At 44.5% G+C, this 15,774-nt stretch overlaps 1 protein-coding gene and 1 long non-coding RNA gene across 3 annotated transcripts in view; one reads left to right on the top strand and one right to left on the bottom strand.

Moving 5' to 3' along the window:
• The window catches only part of BRWD3 (bromodomain and WD repeat domain containing 3), a 65,221-nt gene extending 64,181 nt beyond the window's left edge, over positions 1–1,040 (bottom strand). For both annotated transcript variants that reach the window (XM_068956688.1, XM_068956689.1), the window contains exons 1-3: positions 754–1,040; positions 559–617; positions 372–401 (exon numbers count right to left, since the gene is read on the bottom strand). In XM_068956688.1, coding sequence (XP_068812789.1) covers positions 372–401; positions 559–617; positions 754–790 — 126 coding nt within the window. In that variant the 5' untranslated portion in view covers positions 791–1,040. The remainder of the gene's footprint in view (positions 1–371; positions 402–558; positions 618–753) is intronic.
• LOC138068704 (uncharacterized) lies at positions 32–15,145 on the top strand. Its single transcript, XR_011143398.1, has 2 exons — positions 32–606; positions 14,213–15,145. It is a non-coding gene; the product is annotated as an uncharacterized lncRNA (long non-coding RNA).
• Positions 15,146–15,774: the final 629 nt, after the last annotated feature.

The raw sequence follows: 15,774 nt of genomic DNA, 5'->3' as shown, positions 1-15,774 counted from the left end.
GAGAGGAGGGAGCGGGGGGGGGGGGGGGGTTGGAGACAACGCTCAGACCCCGGCCGGCTCCGTGCGCACCGAGCCCTGCCCGGCGGGGGGGGGGCACACCGGACACCCGGTCGCTCGCCCCCTACCCCCCCCCCAGCCAGAGCACCCCCGGCCCGAGCCGCCGCCGGCCCCTCCGCCCGCCTCCCGCACTCGGGGCATCCGCGGGGTCTCCCCAGAGCGGCGGGACCCGCGGTTGGGTTAAACGGGGCAGGGTGATATCCCCCCCCCCTCCCCACCACCAGCACCCCATCCCCGGTCCCCTCGGCTCGCCGCCGCCGCGACTCCCCCCCGTCCCTAAGGGCTTCCCCAGCCGTGCCCGGGCAGCGCCTTACCTGGTGCTCCTCCAGCTCCTCCACCAGCACCTGGGGAGAGAGGCACAGCGCGCACACAAAGGACGTGAGCCCGGCTCCCGCAGCGCAGCTGCCTCCTTCCCCCACCCTCCGCCGTCCTGCCCCGTCCCTTCGCCGCCCGCCCGCCCGTCTGCCTGTCGGCTCGGCCCGGCCGGAGCCCCCGGCTCACCTGGGCGGATTTCTTGCACGGTCCGGACTGCAGGAACCTGGCGATCAGGTAGTAGAGCTCTGCGGGGAGGGCGGTGGGGGGGGGGGGGGGAGAAGGGCACACGGTTACAAGAGGGGCGGCCCGGCGGCGAGGGAGGGAGCGAAGGAAGGAGGGAGGGAGGGGAGGGGGGCAGCCCCCGCCGCCAGCCATACCCACCGGCTTCGAGCTGGGTCGGGGCGGCCGCTGTCGCCATCCTCCTCAGGAGGCCCGAGGGGGAGGGGGAGGTGGCGGATGGCGCCCCGGGGCGAAGCCGCCCTTACTGCGGCCGAGCCCCCCTGGAAGAGCCGCCGCCGCCGCGGTACGTGTGCGCGGCGCTGGCCCCGCTCCGGCGCCCGCCCGGTTTCATGGCATCGCCGTTCGCCCCATAGATATCCCGGCCCGAGAGGCAGGAGCCGAGCGCGGTGCAGCGCGCGCCGCCCGCCGCGCGGGGGCGATGCGCGGGCTGGCGCCAGCGGGAAGCGGCGCCCCGGGCCGCCGAGGGAAAGGAAACGCCGGAGCGGAAGGGAAGGAGGGTGACGCGGCGGCGACGCTCTAGCGCCACTTGCCACTTCCGGCCGGGAGCTCGGTGGTGCGGCGGCGGCGGTGGCGGGCGGCCCGGCAGGCGGCTCGCGCGCCCTCCCCTCCCCTCCCGGCCGGGGCCGCCATGACGCGGCGGGCGGGGGCGGCCGCCGCCGCCGCCGTTTGCCGTGGTGGCCGGGAGGCCTCGGGGCCTCGCCCGGTGAGTCGAGAGTTTGCGAAGCTCCAGCGTCGTCCGCTGTGGGAGGCGGGAGCGCTGTTCAGCAGCCCCGGCCGGCGGGGCCGGGCGAGGCCGCAGCGCTTGGCCCCGCCGTGCCGCTCCTCTGTCACGGCAGCAGAGCCCCGGCGCAGCCGTTCGTCCCATACCTGTATTCAGGACTTAAAATCGATTCAGACGTTCAGAATCAGCCTTCTTCTTTTTTTATTTTTTCTTTCCAAAGAAACTGCAGGAATTTTAGACTCTGCAGATTCATTGCAGTCAAATATGACCACAGCCTAAAAACACGTTAAGTTCTCGGGCCGTTTCCGAAGGTAGGCAGGCAGTAGAAGACTGAGTGAGTGCTGATGGAAAGCTGAAGTTAGATACCTGTCAGCCCGTGCTGACGTCCGTTACGGAAGACCTAACTGTAGGGAAAAAGTCAAAGTGGCATTTTATTAGGTACGGAGCATTTTTATGGTGGTAGGACAAAAGGTTCCGGAAAATAATGTTCTTGAGTTCTGCTCATGAAACTGTTTTATAAGAAAAAGAATCTTTTTAATCCCCTATGAATGTAGGTAGTAGGCTCAAGACACAATGTCAGAATGTGGATGCCTGGTCTTTGGCGACTTAACGAGTGTCCTGCTATTTAGAGGTACTAAGCACCTGCATCTCGCGTTAAAGTGAATGGGAACTGCCAGTGCTCAGTAATCAATATCTGATACCTGTTGCTACCAGTGTGTGTGTCATTGCCCCAGCGCATAAAAGTCAATGATACACCCCAAAGGGCACAGTCCCGTTAAGGCTCCAGAATGTACAACGTAGGATGGCTTTAGGACCCAAATTAAATTTGTTTGCCCCAGTGTCCAGGAAATGAAAAATGTGATTGATAGGCACCTGTTCCCTTCAAAGAAAAAAAAGGGTGCGCTATCAATCACTGTAGATACTCTTAAGGGTAACACGTAATTTTTCCACAGGAAGTACCTTGTTAGAGCGCGAGAAATTTATTTTACTTCAGCAATAGGTCGCTAAAATGTGTTAAGTGAGTTGACAGTGTTCTTTAATGTAAAACTCTATTTTGCCACCATAAATATCTGGCATTCCATATTAGAATTTCTTGAAAAATGTTCTGTGAGTTGGCCTTGGCAGTGTCGCAAGTGCTGTCATCACTGGAAAATAAAACAAGACAACTCGTCTTCATGCTTTGCATACCGAATGCTGAATCACAGTAAATCGATGCAGTTGGAACATTAAGACTAGATTCATTTTTAGTGTAGTTTTATAGCATATATGCATGACTAGACTTTTTGTGAAGTGCAGTTTCGGAGTTCTTCCTGCTATTACTGTGAGGATACAGTCCTTCCTACTGTCACCTGTTTTCAGGATGCTTCAAGATACCAAGACCAAGTTTCATTAGTCTCTTGAGGAGGAGTCAGATATATGACATTCAGTTGATCTGCACAATTCACCGGTATTTTAATATTGGTGTAGCAGTTGTTTGTTTTGTGGCAGGAGCTCCGATTTACTGACTGCTAGATTTCACTACTTCTTTGTCTTCTCAAGTTCTCACTCTATTAATGAGAATTTAAATAGCCAAAAAAACAGCTTACCGTCTTGATGCTCAGAATCTTTTTTTAAGACAGGATCTTCAGTCAAGAGAGATGCAAGGTGCCACCTTGTCAAGGTGTAAGCCTCAGCTCTAGTGGCTTTCCAATTGTAACAACACTTCTGCCTTCCCAGAATTACACAGGAGCCTGTGGAGTTACAGTACTGGCACTTCCTGTGAGAGATCCGGTGTACAACTGAAGTTCTGAGAACAAATTTCCGGTTGGTAAAAGAACGTTGTGATATTCTCAATCCTTAGAGAGGTAATATTTCTCCCTCCTGTCCTCAGACTGCTCATTGAAAGCTCATCTTTTTATGCATGCCAGGAATACAAACAAAAAACATAGATGGTATTTTATATTATTGAAAGTACCTATCAGTTTTTCTGAGATAAATATAATTCTGTGTCAAGTGAAACACTGCACTATTAATATTATATAGCATCATATCTTGGCATAGTCCTGTGGTAACAGTTACCTGATACATTTCTTCTTAATATGACATGTTTCCTTGGCACCTTTTGGTTGGTGTCTTATAGTACATCTCTGCTCCTGACTTCCTTTTATTTGAGCTTGGAGGTAGCACCACAGGAGGCTGTACCACCACAGTAGGCAGGATTGTTCTTTTAGGGCCCATCCAGAGCCAAGGGGAATTCTACAGTAATTTCAATGGGCTCTCAGATTGAAAGCCTGTGATAGAAAATATTCGTAAAGTAAGCTCATTTGCCCTTGGCTTGTGTCCTTCCTACACCATTCAGAATGGAAGTCTTGCCAAATGCTCTTTTCTTAGGTTCATATAAATACAGGACCCCCTAACTTAAAACTCAGAAGCACTCCACCTTGCAAATGCTACAGCCTCATTATAGCTCACATTGCATGATGCATCAGCATAAAAGTAGCACGTTAATAATCATATAACTATTCATTATGTATTCGTTGCAGAATACAGGTATACAGGATATGGCTTTCTGCATTCAGATCAAATACAGAGTATTAGTCATGCCCGTAACAGCTGTTGCATAACTCTTCCGAGATGACGGCTGTGGTTTACTACTCTGCAGTGTCCTCCGGTCCTTTTTCCATGTCGCTGGTTCTGTGGCAGCACACCTTCATAGTGTTAACGTTCTGTCAGTTGTCCTGTTCTCCCCTAAGTTTTCTAGAAGGGCTGTGATCGATATGTCTTCAGGCTTCTCCAGGGTTCTCCCCTTGAGGAGTAATCTTTCTCTGGTGAGTAATGCCCATCTTCAAGTTTAGCTTTCGTTCCCCAAGAACTCATTTCCAGAGCGCACTGCAGCCACTCACAGATCTTACTTGCAGCTCCATGACTCATCTCTTTCTGGATCCTCCGCATCCAAGAAGCAGCATTTTGGGGAATGATAGTAAATCTTGTGAAAGCAACATTTGATGTTAGTGCTTATTCGTATCTCCCCAAAGCAGAATTCTGTTATGTAAATGCTAACAGAAGCAGTGATAATGAATAGTGAAGAAAAACACATCAAGTGACATGATAATGTTTGCTAGTGAACAACAGAGATATTCAGAAGCAGAGATGCTTTAAGGAAGAAGCTGGATTGCAGCAGTTCCTTTCCATACTTCCTTTTTCTTTAAAAAAAAAAAAAAAAGCCAATAAAAGGAAAGCCTTTGAAGGATTTTAGGAGTGGAAATATTTAGATAAAATACTTTCATATATTCATATATGAATATATTCATATATTCATATATTAATATATATTATATATTAATATATATTTAATATATATATTTATAATTATATCATATAATTATTATATATTAATATATATCTTTTGAATATTTGCATCTCTCTATACCTTAACTATGAAAGCTCTGAGGTCTACCCAGTATCCCTATCTCCCTTTACAAATTCCCTGCACAGTATTTAAAGAGTATTTTCCATTCACACGTGATTGTTCTCTCTTGCCTACATGTTCACACACTGTCCCACAAAGTAGGACCAATCCCGTTCTACCACAGCCAAACGTTTGAAGCACGGCAGAAACACCTGCCTCTTCCCTACACCTCCTGGCAAGGCAGAGTGCAGACTCTTTATCAAAAACCTCCCTGATCCGTAGAAAGCTTGAAAGGGTGGGTAGCAAATGCTGAACAGGTACTGGGAGAATATCACTGTTAAGGAGATCTTGTTGAGGTTATTGATACAGGTCATGATTATATGAGGTTGATTTACGAGACGTCATTTGATGCATTTATATGCGTCTTTTCATATCTCCATGGGCTTATTTAATTCTGCATGCTTTTCTACCTTCATATTGATATCTCTGGTCTCTGATGATTATGCATGGTTCCCCAACAAACATTTCTGTATGTAAATGTTGATCCAAGTAAAAACTTGCATGGAAAAAGCCCCCAGAAAAACTGCCTCATAATTATGTCATTGCACCATTTACTTATTTAAACCATTTTTGACTTTAAGAAACTCCCTTGTGATTAACCTAATGCACCTTATCCATCTGAAAAACTCAGTTCTGACAGCTCTCTCCAGTAATATTCAAATGCCCATCTCTTCTACCCATTTTGTACACTGGAAGCCTCTCCGCACTTAACAGTGAGCCATTTCTCAGCTTTTAGCCTCTTTTTGATGTAGCCAGTGCTTGTGCTTGCATTCAGGGTCCTTTTCATACTTTAACTGTTAGCAGTCTCTACCTCTTCGGTGAGGTGGTATGTTACTTAGTGCTCTATCTGGAGTCGAAAGTGAGAATTTAAGGCCGTAAAAGGTATATTTAGATGTGTATTCCATACCCATCCAGTTTTCACAGCTGAGCGTGAAAACACACACCTGAAAAAATCAGAAAAGGCAGTGACACAAGTTCTCTACCATACAAACCAACAAACAAAAGTTGCTAGAGCCAGAGGGCTGTGATAGAATATGAGAGAACACTGCAAGGAGAAGGGATAGGAGCTGGAAAAAGTTGGGACAAGCAAAAGTGGCAGTGAACAGAAAATGAGAAAATCTCTTCTCTGTTCCACTGGAATATGTTGTGTGAGCAGCCAACAGAAAGACACTATTAGAGGTACACCTGTGACAAACGGCACTTCTTTGCAGCATTATAGACCATGCCATGTTACTACAGCACTCTGATGGACAGAGCTACACTGACTCAACCTCATTATATTTTATTCTTTAAAGTTGCTTAGGTTCCTGGCTGCAGTATTTTTTTCACAAAAAGTCAGTGCTATCAGAGACAGATGAGTCAGTGCTCCTCTTGGAAAGCAGAAAGCATGCACAGTGGAGGAGGTGTAGTCATGGAGGAAGCGGGGCTTGGTAAATGGTATAGATTCTTTTACATTTGGAAAGACCTACTTTTGCAGAAACCGTGTGGAGACATACAGCCTCTTGAGCGTGTTTCTGGTAGAGAAGACGGGAAGAAAGGAGGACTCGAGGATCCAGTATGCAGGGTTGGTTGTTAGTAGGCTGGTGGATAGTGTTGGTGTTGGACAGGAAGGAGTAGTGTGAGGGATAGTTTAGATTGATTTAATATGGTTTATAGCCAGGAGGCTGCTACATTTCACTTAAACACAGATCCAAAGTATCTTCACAAAATTCAATAAAGTAGTTCTGAGTTTTCTGTGAGCTAAATGAAAGCAGAATTTGTTAATTTGTTTTCAGCCAAATGCTGTTGGTGCTTTGTGCCATACAGTTCTAGCCAGATATGGATACTGAAAAGTCAAAGTTTACTTTAAGATGATCTCCAAATTCAATTTTGATAGCATAGCTCATTTACTGTAAGTAAATGTGAGGTGCAAAATAATTAACAAAATAGTCAAGGTCATGGGTTTTGATGAGTGCAGAGGTCCCATATGTAGGTCAACATCCTGTCTTGTGGGAGAAATTTCAAAATTTCCCCACCTTTTAACAGTTTTTTTTTTCCCCTGTTAACAGCTGTTAAATAATAGTCAAATAGCTATTAGATATTATACATGATCTGGTCTAGCTTTTTTGCTATTTTTAAATTTTTGATACAATTTAATTTCACTGCTGCATCATAGCAATCTTTCCTCTAGATGGTGCTCCATTATCAAGAGTTGCGCGTAACACTATCCCATATGAAAGGCTATTGAGAAACAGTCAGGACGACACTCTCCTTTGTTTCCAAATTCTATCTTATAGTAGTTCATCTAAGTGCATAGATTGCTTGTTCTGTATAATGTGAATGTAGTGTTTCCTCCTTTGCAAGTCTTAAAATCCATTCACTAGGACATAAAATGCCACCCGTCTGGAATAGTATCATCTGTTACTCTGTGGACCGATCCATATCTCATATTTCTTATGGCAGCCATTAACTGGTGTTAGCTGTTGATCTGCTAGACGGTATGTACGTCAATGATGCAGTTGCGGTAACTTTTATTTGCATAGTTCTCAGATTAATTCTCTGTGAATATTACATAAGCATTTAGGTATGTATTTATTTTCCATATAGCTAAATGCAAATTTTCAAATATGAATGAAATGTATATAAAAACAGGCAACAGTAATCTGTGTACCTGTATACTCATAGGTCTATAAATGGAATAACCAGGTAAGTAACGTTACTATTCTGGTAAAATCTGTCATGACATCCCTGAATCTCAACGCTATACCTGAAATAATAGTGTGTAACTCATCAAGTTTCCTAAGTAGGAAAATTAATAGTAGTTGTGAGTGACAAGGCAGTTTTCACTATTGTTGGTATTACAATGGCACTCCTCTACATCCATGTCTAAGGGCCTAATTCTGATCCTCTGTCACCTGAAGTCATCAGGAGTCTCCGTGCTTGGATCAAGCCCTCTGTGTCCAGTACTCCCCAGCTGCTTCATACATTCGCTCTCATGCAAATAGCTACTGCTTTCGTTCCAGTTCCCATTCTGAGGGTTTAATGAGGCACAAAAGGGCTCTCTCCGCTAGAAATAGTACCTGATATTTGCTGGATGAGCTAATTCAGCAACTTCAAATCTTACTAAATTTTTTAAAGGAATATTTTTTTCTGTAGGGCTCAGTCCTGCATTTTCAACTTGTACGAGCGCACAGGAGCGTAGCTTCCCTACCTGGGCGTGCTGTGTCTGACTATGTGACTTGGAATTCATCACGTTTGTCACAGCATAGCTGGGTACCCGAATTTTACTGCAACTCTATCAGCTAAATAAGTAATTTAAATAGAATGTATTCTATACATTTTCTCTGCTAAGTTGTGAGGATTTTGAATGGTTTAATTTTGTATGTCAGTTTTTCAAAAATGCTAGCTACTTTTGTTAAGGTGCCCACAGGCCTCATAACAGTTTTTAGAAGTGTTACCTTTATTTATTGAAATAAAAATGAGTATAAAAGTATTTTGGAGTGTTTATTCTATTTATTGATATCCATATCATGTAATTGTGGTAAATAAGCTCTAATACTTTGGGGAGATATGGTCTTGTAAAAAATAGAAAGTAAATATATTACTACATGAATTCGTGGACTAGAAGACTGTCATATAAGCTTGCCCAAAGGAATATGAGTTTATAATCACTTTTCCAAGTCGCTAAAGACCTAATGCTCCAGTTTGATAGCTGGAAAAACAAATGGGTTCTATGGGTCACTCAACAGCACCAGCATGATGAAACCAAAACAAATTACATATGTTGGTTGTCCTGGAAGGTGGGGAAGAGGGAAGGCGAGGAGAGTAATCCACACTCCCTAAAATGTGAATAAAATGAAAGGGAACTCTGAGCGGTGGCTTCTCTACCCTGGAGGCCCTGTTCATCCCAGCCGTGCGTCAGTGCGGTCACACCAAGTAGGTCCGCTTCTATTCCAGATACTTCCAGCAGGGAAGGAGTTACATAAACTAAACAGTGCTTTCTCTAACATGTAACAGCGCTGAGCCAGGGCAGCTCAAAAATCCCTCCAACCCTCAGTTCTGCTTCTTACAGAGGCCAAGCGTATGTGAGCGATCATCCCGGGGTTCCCCCTTGCAGCCTGCAGCAAAGAGCCGCTGTCAGGATTTCCCAGGCCAGAGGCTGCATGCTCACCTCTAGGTTTAAAAGCCTTCAGCAGATCAATCTTCCATTTCTAAATGCTTTTTGAACCCACATCAGCAAGTTCCCAAAGTTAATTATAGCTGGCATCATGAAGTACTTCCTTTGGGCATTTTAAATCCGTTCCCTGATAATTTCATTCAATGCCCCCTAGAGTCTATGCTATGAGGAACAGTCATTCCCTCTTCACTATGCTATTGATGTATACCTGTATTATATTCTCTTTCAGTCATCTCTTCCAAATAAGAGTCCTACCCTATCTAATCCAACCTCATACGGAAACTTTTGCATACTACTAATCCTTCCCGTTGTCTTTTCTGTACCTTTTCTAGTTCTGCTGTACCAACTGCGAGATGAGAGGCCTGAAAATGCACAAAAGTGTTCAAGCGGGTACACCATGGACTTGTATAGTGGCATAATAACGCTTCTTTTTTATGGGTTTTCCGTTTCCTCCCTAATAATTCTTCACGGTCTGTTTGCCTTTTGACTGCCTTTGAGCATTGTGCATAGCTCTATGAAAATGTCAGCTCAGTGATGCCAAGATCTCCTTACTGGGTGACCAGAGACCATCCCTCTATATGTGTAGTTCAGGATTGTTCCCCTATCCCTTGCTCCTCCCCCCCCCCCCATTTGCATCATTTTGCGTTTATCAGTATAAATTTCATTTGTCAGTCTATTCCTTTAATAGCAGGTCTGATTTAGACAATAGGTTACGAATCAGAGTTCAATAATCAGGTAATTTCATATTTGATTACTGTCATTGAACCCTTGGTAGAAGCTGTCCTATGCGGGAATTTTGCTGGTATTAATTTTATTCAGTTTATAGCCTCTTCCACTGATCTGCAGTTTGGGGTGATTTCTCCAACTCATTTCCCATAAAGAAAGACTTTAATGTGATAACCTCCCTGAATTCCTCTGTAGTGAATAGTGACCCACATAATTAGTTTTGGTTTTGTACTTCTTTCATTTAGTGTCCATATACATTCTTCTATAGCCATCCAGTTTCCTGTATTTGGGAAAGTTATTTTTTTAATATCCTCAGAAGTTTGCTTTTCAACAAAAAATTTAACTTGTTAGGGCTTTAGATACAGCTTGCCAGAATATGTTTTGTCTGTCATCTTCATTTGGATAGGTTTCACATTTTTTAAAGGATGGCTTTACTTTTATATAGTCCCCTTCACTTTTCTTATAGTCTTTACTCTCACTTTGCTTTTACTTTATTCTTTACTTTTATACAGTCTCTTTTAATCTGCTACATAACTCTGCTAATATAGGGGGGAAGGGAGGGTCCCTTAAGGCCTTTTTTTGATAGAAGGTATAATTTAATTTAATCTCTGGCAAAGTATTTTCCAACACCTGCAACTACTTTGGCCTTTTGACTGTTCCTTTTCTTTTACACCAATAAAGACAGCTTTTCTTCAGAGTTTATGAGATACAAGAGTCCTGTATGGCTGAGTACTAGTCTGGTATTTAATGAAAAATAACACAGGAGGCCAATATATGTGAGGTTAAGATGTGAAAGGTAAATGGTGACCTTAAAGACAGAATTCTAGGCAGGGGTCTTGCTTTCACAAGGCATTGCCTTCCTATTGCTAGATTATAATAAGATAAATGTGGAAGGCAATTGCACAAACTGTATAGGTGAAAAAAGCATCTCCTTTTTAATCTGCACATTCTCAGGCAGTTCACGAAGTCTCAAGGAATCCCCTCCAAAGCCAGGAACTCAAGGTCCTTTTGTCCAGGCCCATTTTGCTGTTGAATTCCAGTCTGGCCTCTTCCCCCATCGCTCCCTGAACCTCTCTTACCGAGACTTCATATACTGTCTTCCTAGCTGGATCTCAGTACCTCTTTCCTGTCTTCTGTTCTTCTCTTCCACCTGCAATGCAGTCAGTCTTTTTTTCTTTTTTTCACTTATTTTCCTGCCATTTTCCTCTTGGGGTTCTCTTCTTACTTCTGTGTGATTTTCCATGTCTCTTAGGCTACCCTTCTTTCTTCCAATTCTGTGGCAGCCTGGCAGATCTCAGTCTCTTAATTGTTTCCATTTTTTGTTCCTTCCTCCTTTTCAAGTGAATTAATTTGTTGCATCTCCCAGCCCTCGACCTTTCTTCCAAACTCTTCCTTCCATCTGGACTTTGTTGCTACTGCTTATCAACTTTGTCAGTCCTCCATGCCCTTATATTTGCATTTTTTGTCTTTGCTACAACTTTTTCTGGAGTGCTTCTAAAATGGCTAAGTAATACTTCCATGTGCGATACAGTGCCCTCAGAGGGACATCAGGAAGTCCCATCAATAGTGACACTAGCTCTTAGCAGACGTTTTCATTCAGTGGTGGCTGAACGCGGCTGGATCACTGCACCAGGTCCATGTGAAGATCAGAGGTGCCGGGAGCTGGGCTCTGGCCATGGAACTGAAGCACAGTAGAAGCTCTGCGTGGTGTAAAACAGGCTGCAGTATTTATGGCATGCTGCATCTTCTTACTTTGATGCAGTGTCCAAGCTGTCCAATAGACAATGCTTTGAGTTAATCAGGATTATCTGCAAAGTAGTTTGCTAACTGGGGAATTGTTTCCTTACTTAAACAAGAAAGTCTCAGCAGAACTGCAGGGATCCAGAGGTCCTTTCCAACTGAAGCTGCTCTATGATTCGGAGAAAACACATTTATATTCATTTTCCTGCAGGACAAGTTCTCCTCAGTTCCTTGGATGCTTTTTAAGAATTTCATCTTCTGTTGCTTACGAGCATGTGAAAAGCCACTCTGCCTGCCAGGAGAAGAGAGCAATGGAAAAAACCTCTTGTTGGAGCTTTCTTCTTGTAGCAATTTCACCCCATCCATCCTGAGGGCAAACAGCTTGATCTGCCTTCATCTTTGGTGACCCACCAGGATAAATCCTGTAGCTTCAGCACCATCACAATGAGGAAGTAAGCTCTTGGAGGTAACGAAGTCTTCCCAGAGCTGGGTAGTTTTCTTTGTTCCTTGTTACGCACCAGTATCCTCACCAAGGTTCCTCAGCAAAACATGGGATTTTTTCATGCTGAGAAAGTCCCCTGCATATGATATAATATTCATTCTGACAATTTGTACAGATTTGTACAGATTCTGAGCTACCTTAGCCACAAATCGTTACTGCAGCCCTGAGATCCAGCCACATCTGGGGCGACAGAGTTTGTTTAGTTTGACAATATGAATTTAATGAATAGGCTGCTTAGCGCTCTAAACCATTTCCCTCGAATGGCTGCAAAATAAATGATGGGACGTTTTCCAGTGCAATGCTGCAACCACCCAAAATACCATTATAAAATTCACAGACACAAAATAGAATGACTGCATTAAGCAAGGCTTAGGGGGATTATAGAATTAAATTGGTTGCCCCTTCCACCCTTCCCCCAATCAAAGATATTCAAAATCTAAATACAAAAAAGGCTGTTAAAATAATACAATGGCTTTCACAAAAAAACTGTAAAGACAAAGAAACGCATTGTTAAGGCTGCTGCTTTATTCTAGACTTCTGCTGTGTTTAGGCACAGCGTTTTGTTTTATACAGCTTTCTATCAGGGAGCTCAAGAACTGTGGGTAATCTTATGTACCACGTAAACTGCAGTGGCTTTAATGTTAACGTAATGGCTATGGCTGTGTAATTCCCCCAGCATAAAAAGAAACGTAATGTAACTGTTTACAGCCCAGCACCATTACCTTGACACCGAATTGATATCCACCACCGGATTGCTGTGCGTTATTTTGGTGCTCATTATTTGCTGTCTGGTATTGCCGACCACGTAATTTTCCGGTGACAGCCGTGTCGCCAGCATCCTGCTCATTGCAGCGAGAGTTTGTGTAATGAAAGCTTTGCAGTCAGACTTGCTTAATCTATGCCGGCTTTATCCAGATGCCCGCATATCTGGAAGGCTTACGGGGATCTCAGGTCTTCTGCGTGCACATAGCCATGATTTGTTAATCTGAAGATGGTTTATTCAAAATTAAAAGAAAAAAAGAAAAAAAAAACCTTTAAAACCGATTTACTTGAATTGATTCTGAGCGGGCAGCGGAACGGCAGCCCAAGCACACAGTCATATATATGGTAGGGCATCCATGTAATAGGTTTTAGGTTAATGTGTGGCATACTGTGGCTCCTTTAATTAATTAGATGAATTATAGCAAAAAACTCTTTCAAACTTAAATGTAAATATTTTAATTACATGATTAGTTTAAATATTTATTATATAAATATATAAAATTAAATATTAATGTCCGATGTGTTTACAGAACACTTTTCACCTAAATGACTACAGAGATATTTCCTTCCCAGGGAATCCTTTTTCCTTGCATCTTTCACAACCCTGTTACAGACCCTCCCTTCTAAAACCCGTCCTGAAGTATTCAAAAGTCTTTATCTGAGTACAGTTTTCTTCATGATAAAATAAATTCATTAAGCTTAGGAGTCACGGGGATACAGAACTGAGACACCTGTGTGGTAGCAAATAGGATTTCTAGAGATTTTAAGCTCTTTGGGGCAAACACCCTTTTGGCTATTGTACGCGTGCAGACTGCATACCACGTCGGCGCCCGGGGGAAGACCTCTGAGCGCAGCTCCGAGACAAAGATAATTGTTGTTAATAAGTGTTAATTAGGAAAGCCACTGGGTTATCTTTGACCTTGAGCTGTTTCAAAGTCTTATTGCAAAGTCTGGGGAGAAAGGGTACGACAGGACATTTTTAAGTGCTCGGAACCATTGATAAAAATCATCCTTTCGGAAAGCAAAGGTGCAGCAGAGCAGAGATCCTGGCTCGGCTGCTGGAGCAGCATTGCTCCGCAGACGTGTAAGAGCGCAGCAAAACACTTTTTTATTCTGGATTTTGCCTTCTCCCCAAGCATCACCGCGGCTCGTCCCTCTAACACTGTCTGGCTGTGAGGATCTCGTTTCCTCTGCGCTGCATCAGAGATACATGACACTTTGTCATGCAGATTCAGACTGAAGTTTCTAGGTATTTTGCAACGCTATTTAAAACCGCTCTCCAGGAGTGACTTGGGATACTGACCGTTTATGACAAGTGTAGCCTAAAAGAAAACCAAAGCGGCAACATTTCCAAACCTGAAAAATATTACTATGGCAACAAAATAACTTACTTCCAAATGAAACGTGCTTTAGAAAGCAACGCTACATGTTCAGGGAACCACAAATACATAAATAAATAAAACCTCTCTTTTCCTAAGAGTCATAAACACTTAAACTATTACGAGATGCTAATGCTGATAAAAAAAATTTCGATTTCTATCACAGATGAAGCATAAACTGAACACAAGCAAATCTGCACCAGTAGGACAAATTCTCAAAAAGGATGGTCACGTGCCAAAATCCTCAGGCGTCAGCGAAACAAAGAGGCTCGAAGGGAAGGCTGGAAAGGCGAGGGTAAGAACGAGCAAAGGACAAGTCGGCCTAGATGATTCGCTCACTTCCTGAAGCTGATGGTTTTCAACTGAGACGAAACGAAGGAAATCTTTATTTCTCCAGCAGCTGGGCAAAGCGGTGGATTTGAATGCAGGACAGCAGCTTCGGCGAACCGTGCGGGGCTCCTACGTCTTGGCAGCGTGGCCGGTTCCCGGGCCCCTGCAGCGTGGCGTCGGCGGCTCTTTGCAGCCTCTTCTGCCGCGGCTGTTCCCGGCAGCGTCCCGCGCTGGCTCTCCGCACGCGCCGGCCGTGTCACCCGTCAGGACTGCTGTAACACACCGGGGCTCGCTCCGCACCCGCGGGAGTTGGGGACATACCCAGCAGGCACGAAGGAGGTCTGGAAATGGGACCCTTGATTGGCATGATATTGTTTCGCTCCAAATGTTCAGTGCGAAGGCCCTTCCCCAAACCATCGCTTGTTGCTCAGTATGGATCTTTGTGCGTGAGAGAGGCTACTCGTCTGCACGAGGCTTTTCCAAGGCTCCTTGCCACTCCCCGGACCGTTATTGCTGAAAGGCTCTTGCCTGCAGGGAGAGGTGTGGGTGGGTTTACCTAGAGAAGGCCACTCCTCTTAACTAGAGACTGTGAAGGCCAGGACCCGAGAAAAGAGGAGCAGCGACCCTTGCCATGAGTTGATCTAGAATGAAACAGCGGTCATTATGTGCAAGATGAGACCATTTCCTTCTCTCTTTCATGGCTATTTCATATCTGTGTTTTCCTTCTCTTCCTCTGTTGTCCTTAAATAAATGAAAACCCGTTTGTTTGCATATGGGGAAGCGTAACATCTGTCTAGTAAAGATGGTCATGAAGGACCACTGCACATTCCTCACCTGAGATTTTAAGGAGATAAGAAAGTGGCCACCTGTGTCACACCTGCAGTGGAAGAAATCTCCTGCGGAGTATTGGCCGTGTCCCCTGCATGTCTCCTTTGTGGAGCCGAGCTGACCCCGAGGTCCTGCAAGGGGTGGGAGAGAAAAGGCACGAGCCCACTCTCAGAAACGTCCTTGTGCTGGTGGTGTATATGTACTGAACCGTAGTCTCCCACTGATCGTCTGCAGAAAGTGTTTGACTTAGAAGAGCATCAGATAGACAAAGCAAGCTTGCATTTTGCAATAAACTTCTCCAATTAGGAAGAAAGCCAAAATCAAATGAAGTTTCTATCGTTTAGCATTTAATTTCAGTAGATTCAATGTAGCATATGGAAAGTCATGAAACAATCCCGTTACTGCCAAGGACAATTTTAATAATGGCATGTGCAACGCAGTTAAGGCCCATCTTTTCCTCAGTAGAGTTAAAACGTCTCAAAACCATCCCTATCACTCACACGATACCAAGACTCATCAACACAACAGTGCCGTACACCCAGTAAGGAAACGTGGCTGGTGTTCAGCTCG

The sequence above is a fragment of the Struthio camelus genome, chromosome 11, assembly GCF_040807025.1.
Source record: "Struthio camelus isolate bStrCam1 chromosome 11, bStrCam1.hap1, whole genome shotgun sequence".
NCBI lineage: Eukaryota > Metazoa > Chordata > Aves > Struthioniformes > Struthionidae > Struthio > Struthio camelus.
The sequence above is the reverse complement of the archived record's forward strand: the minus strand, read 5'-3'. Positions and strand labels throughout refer to the sequence as shown.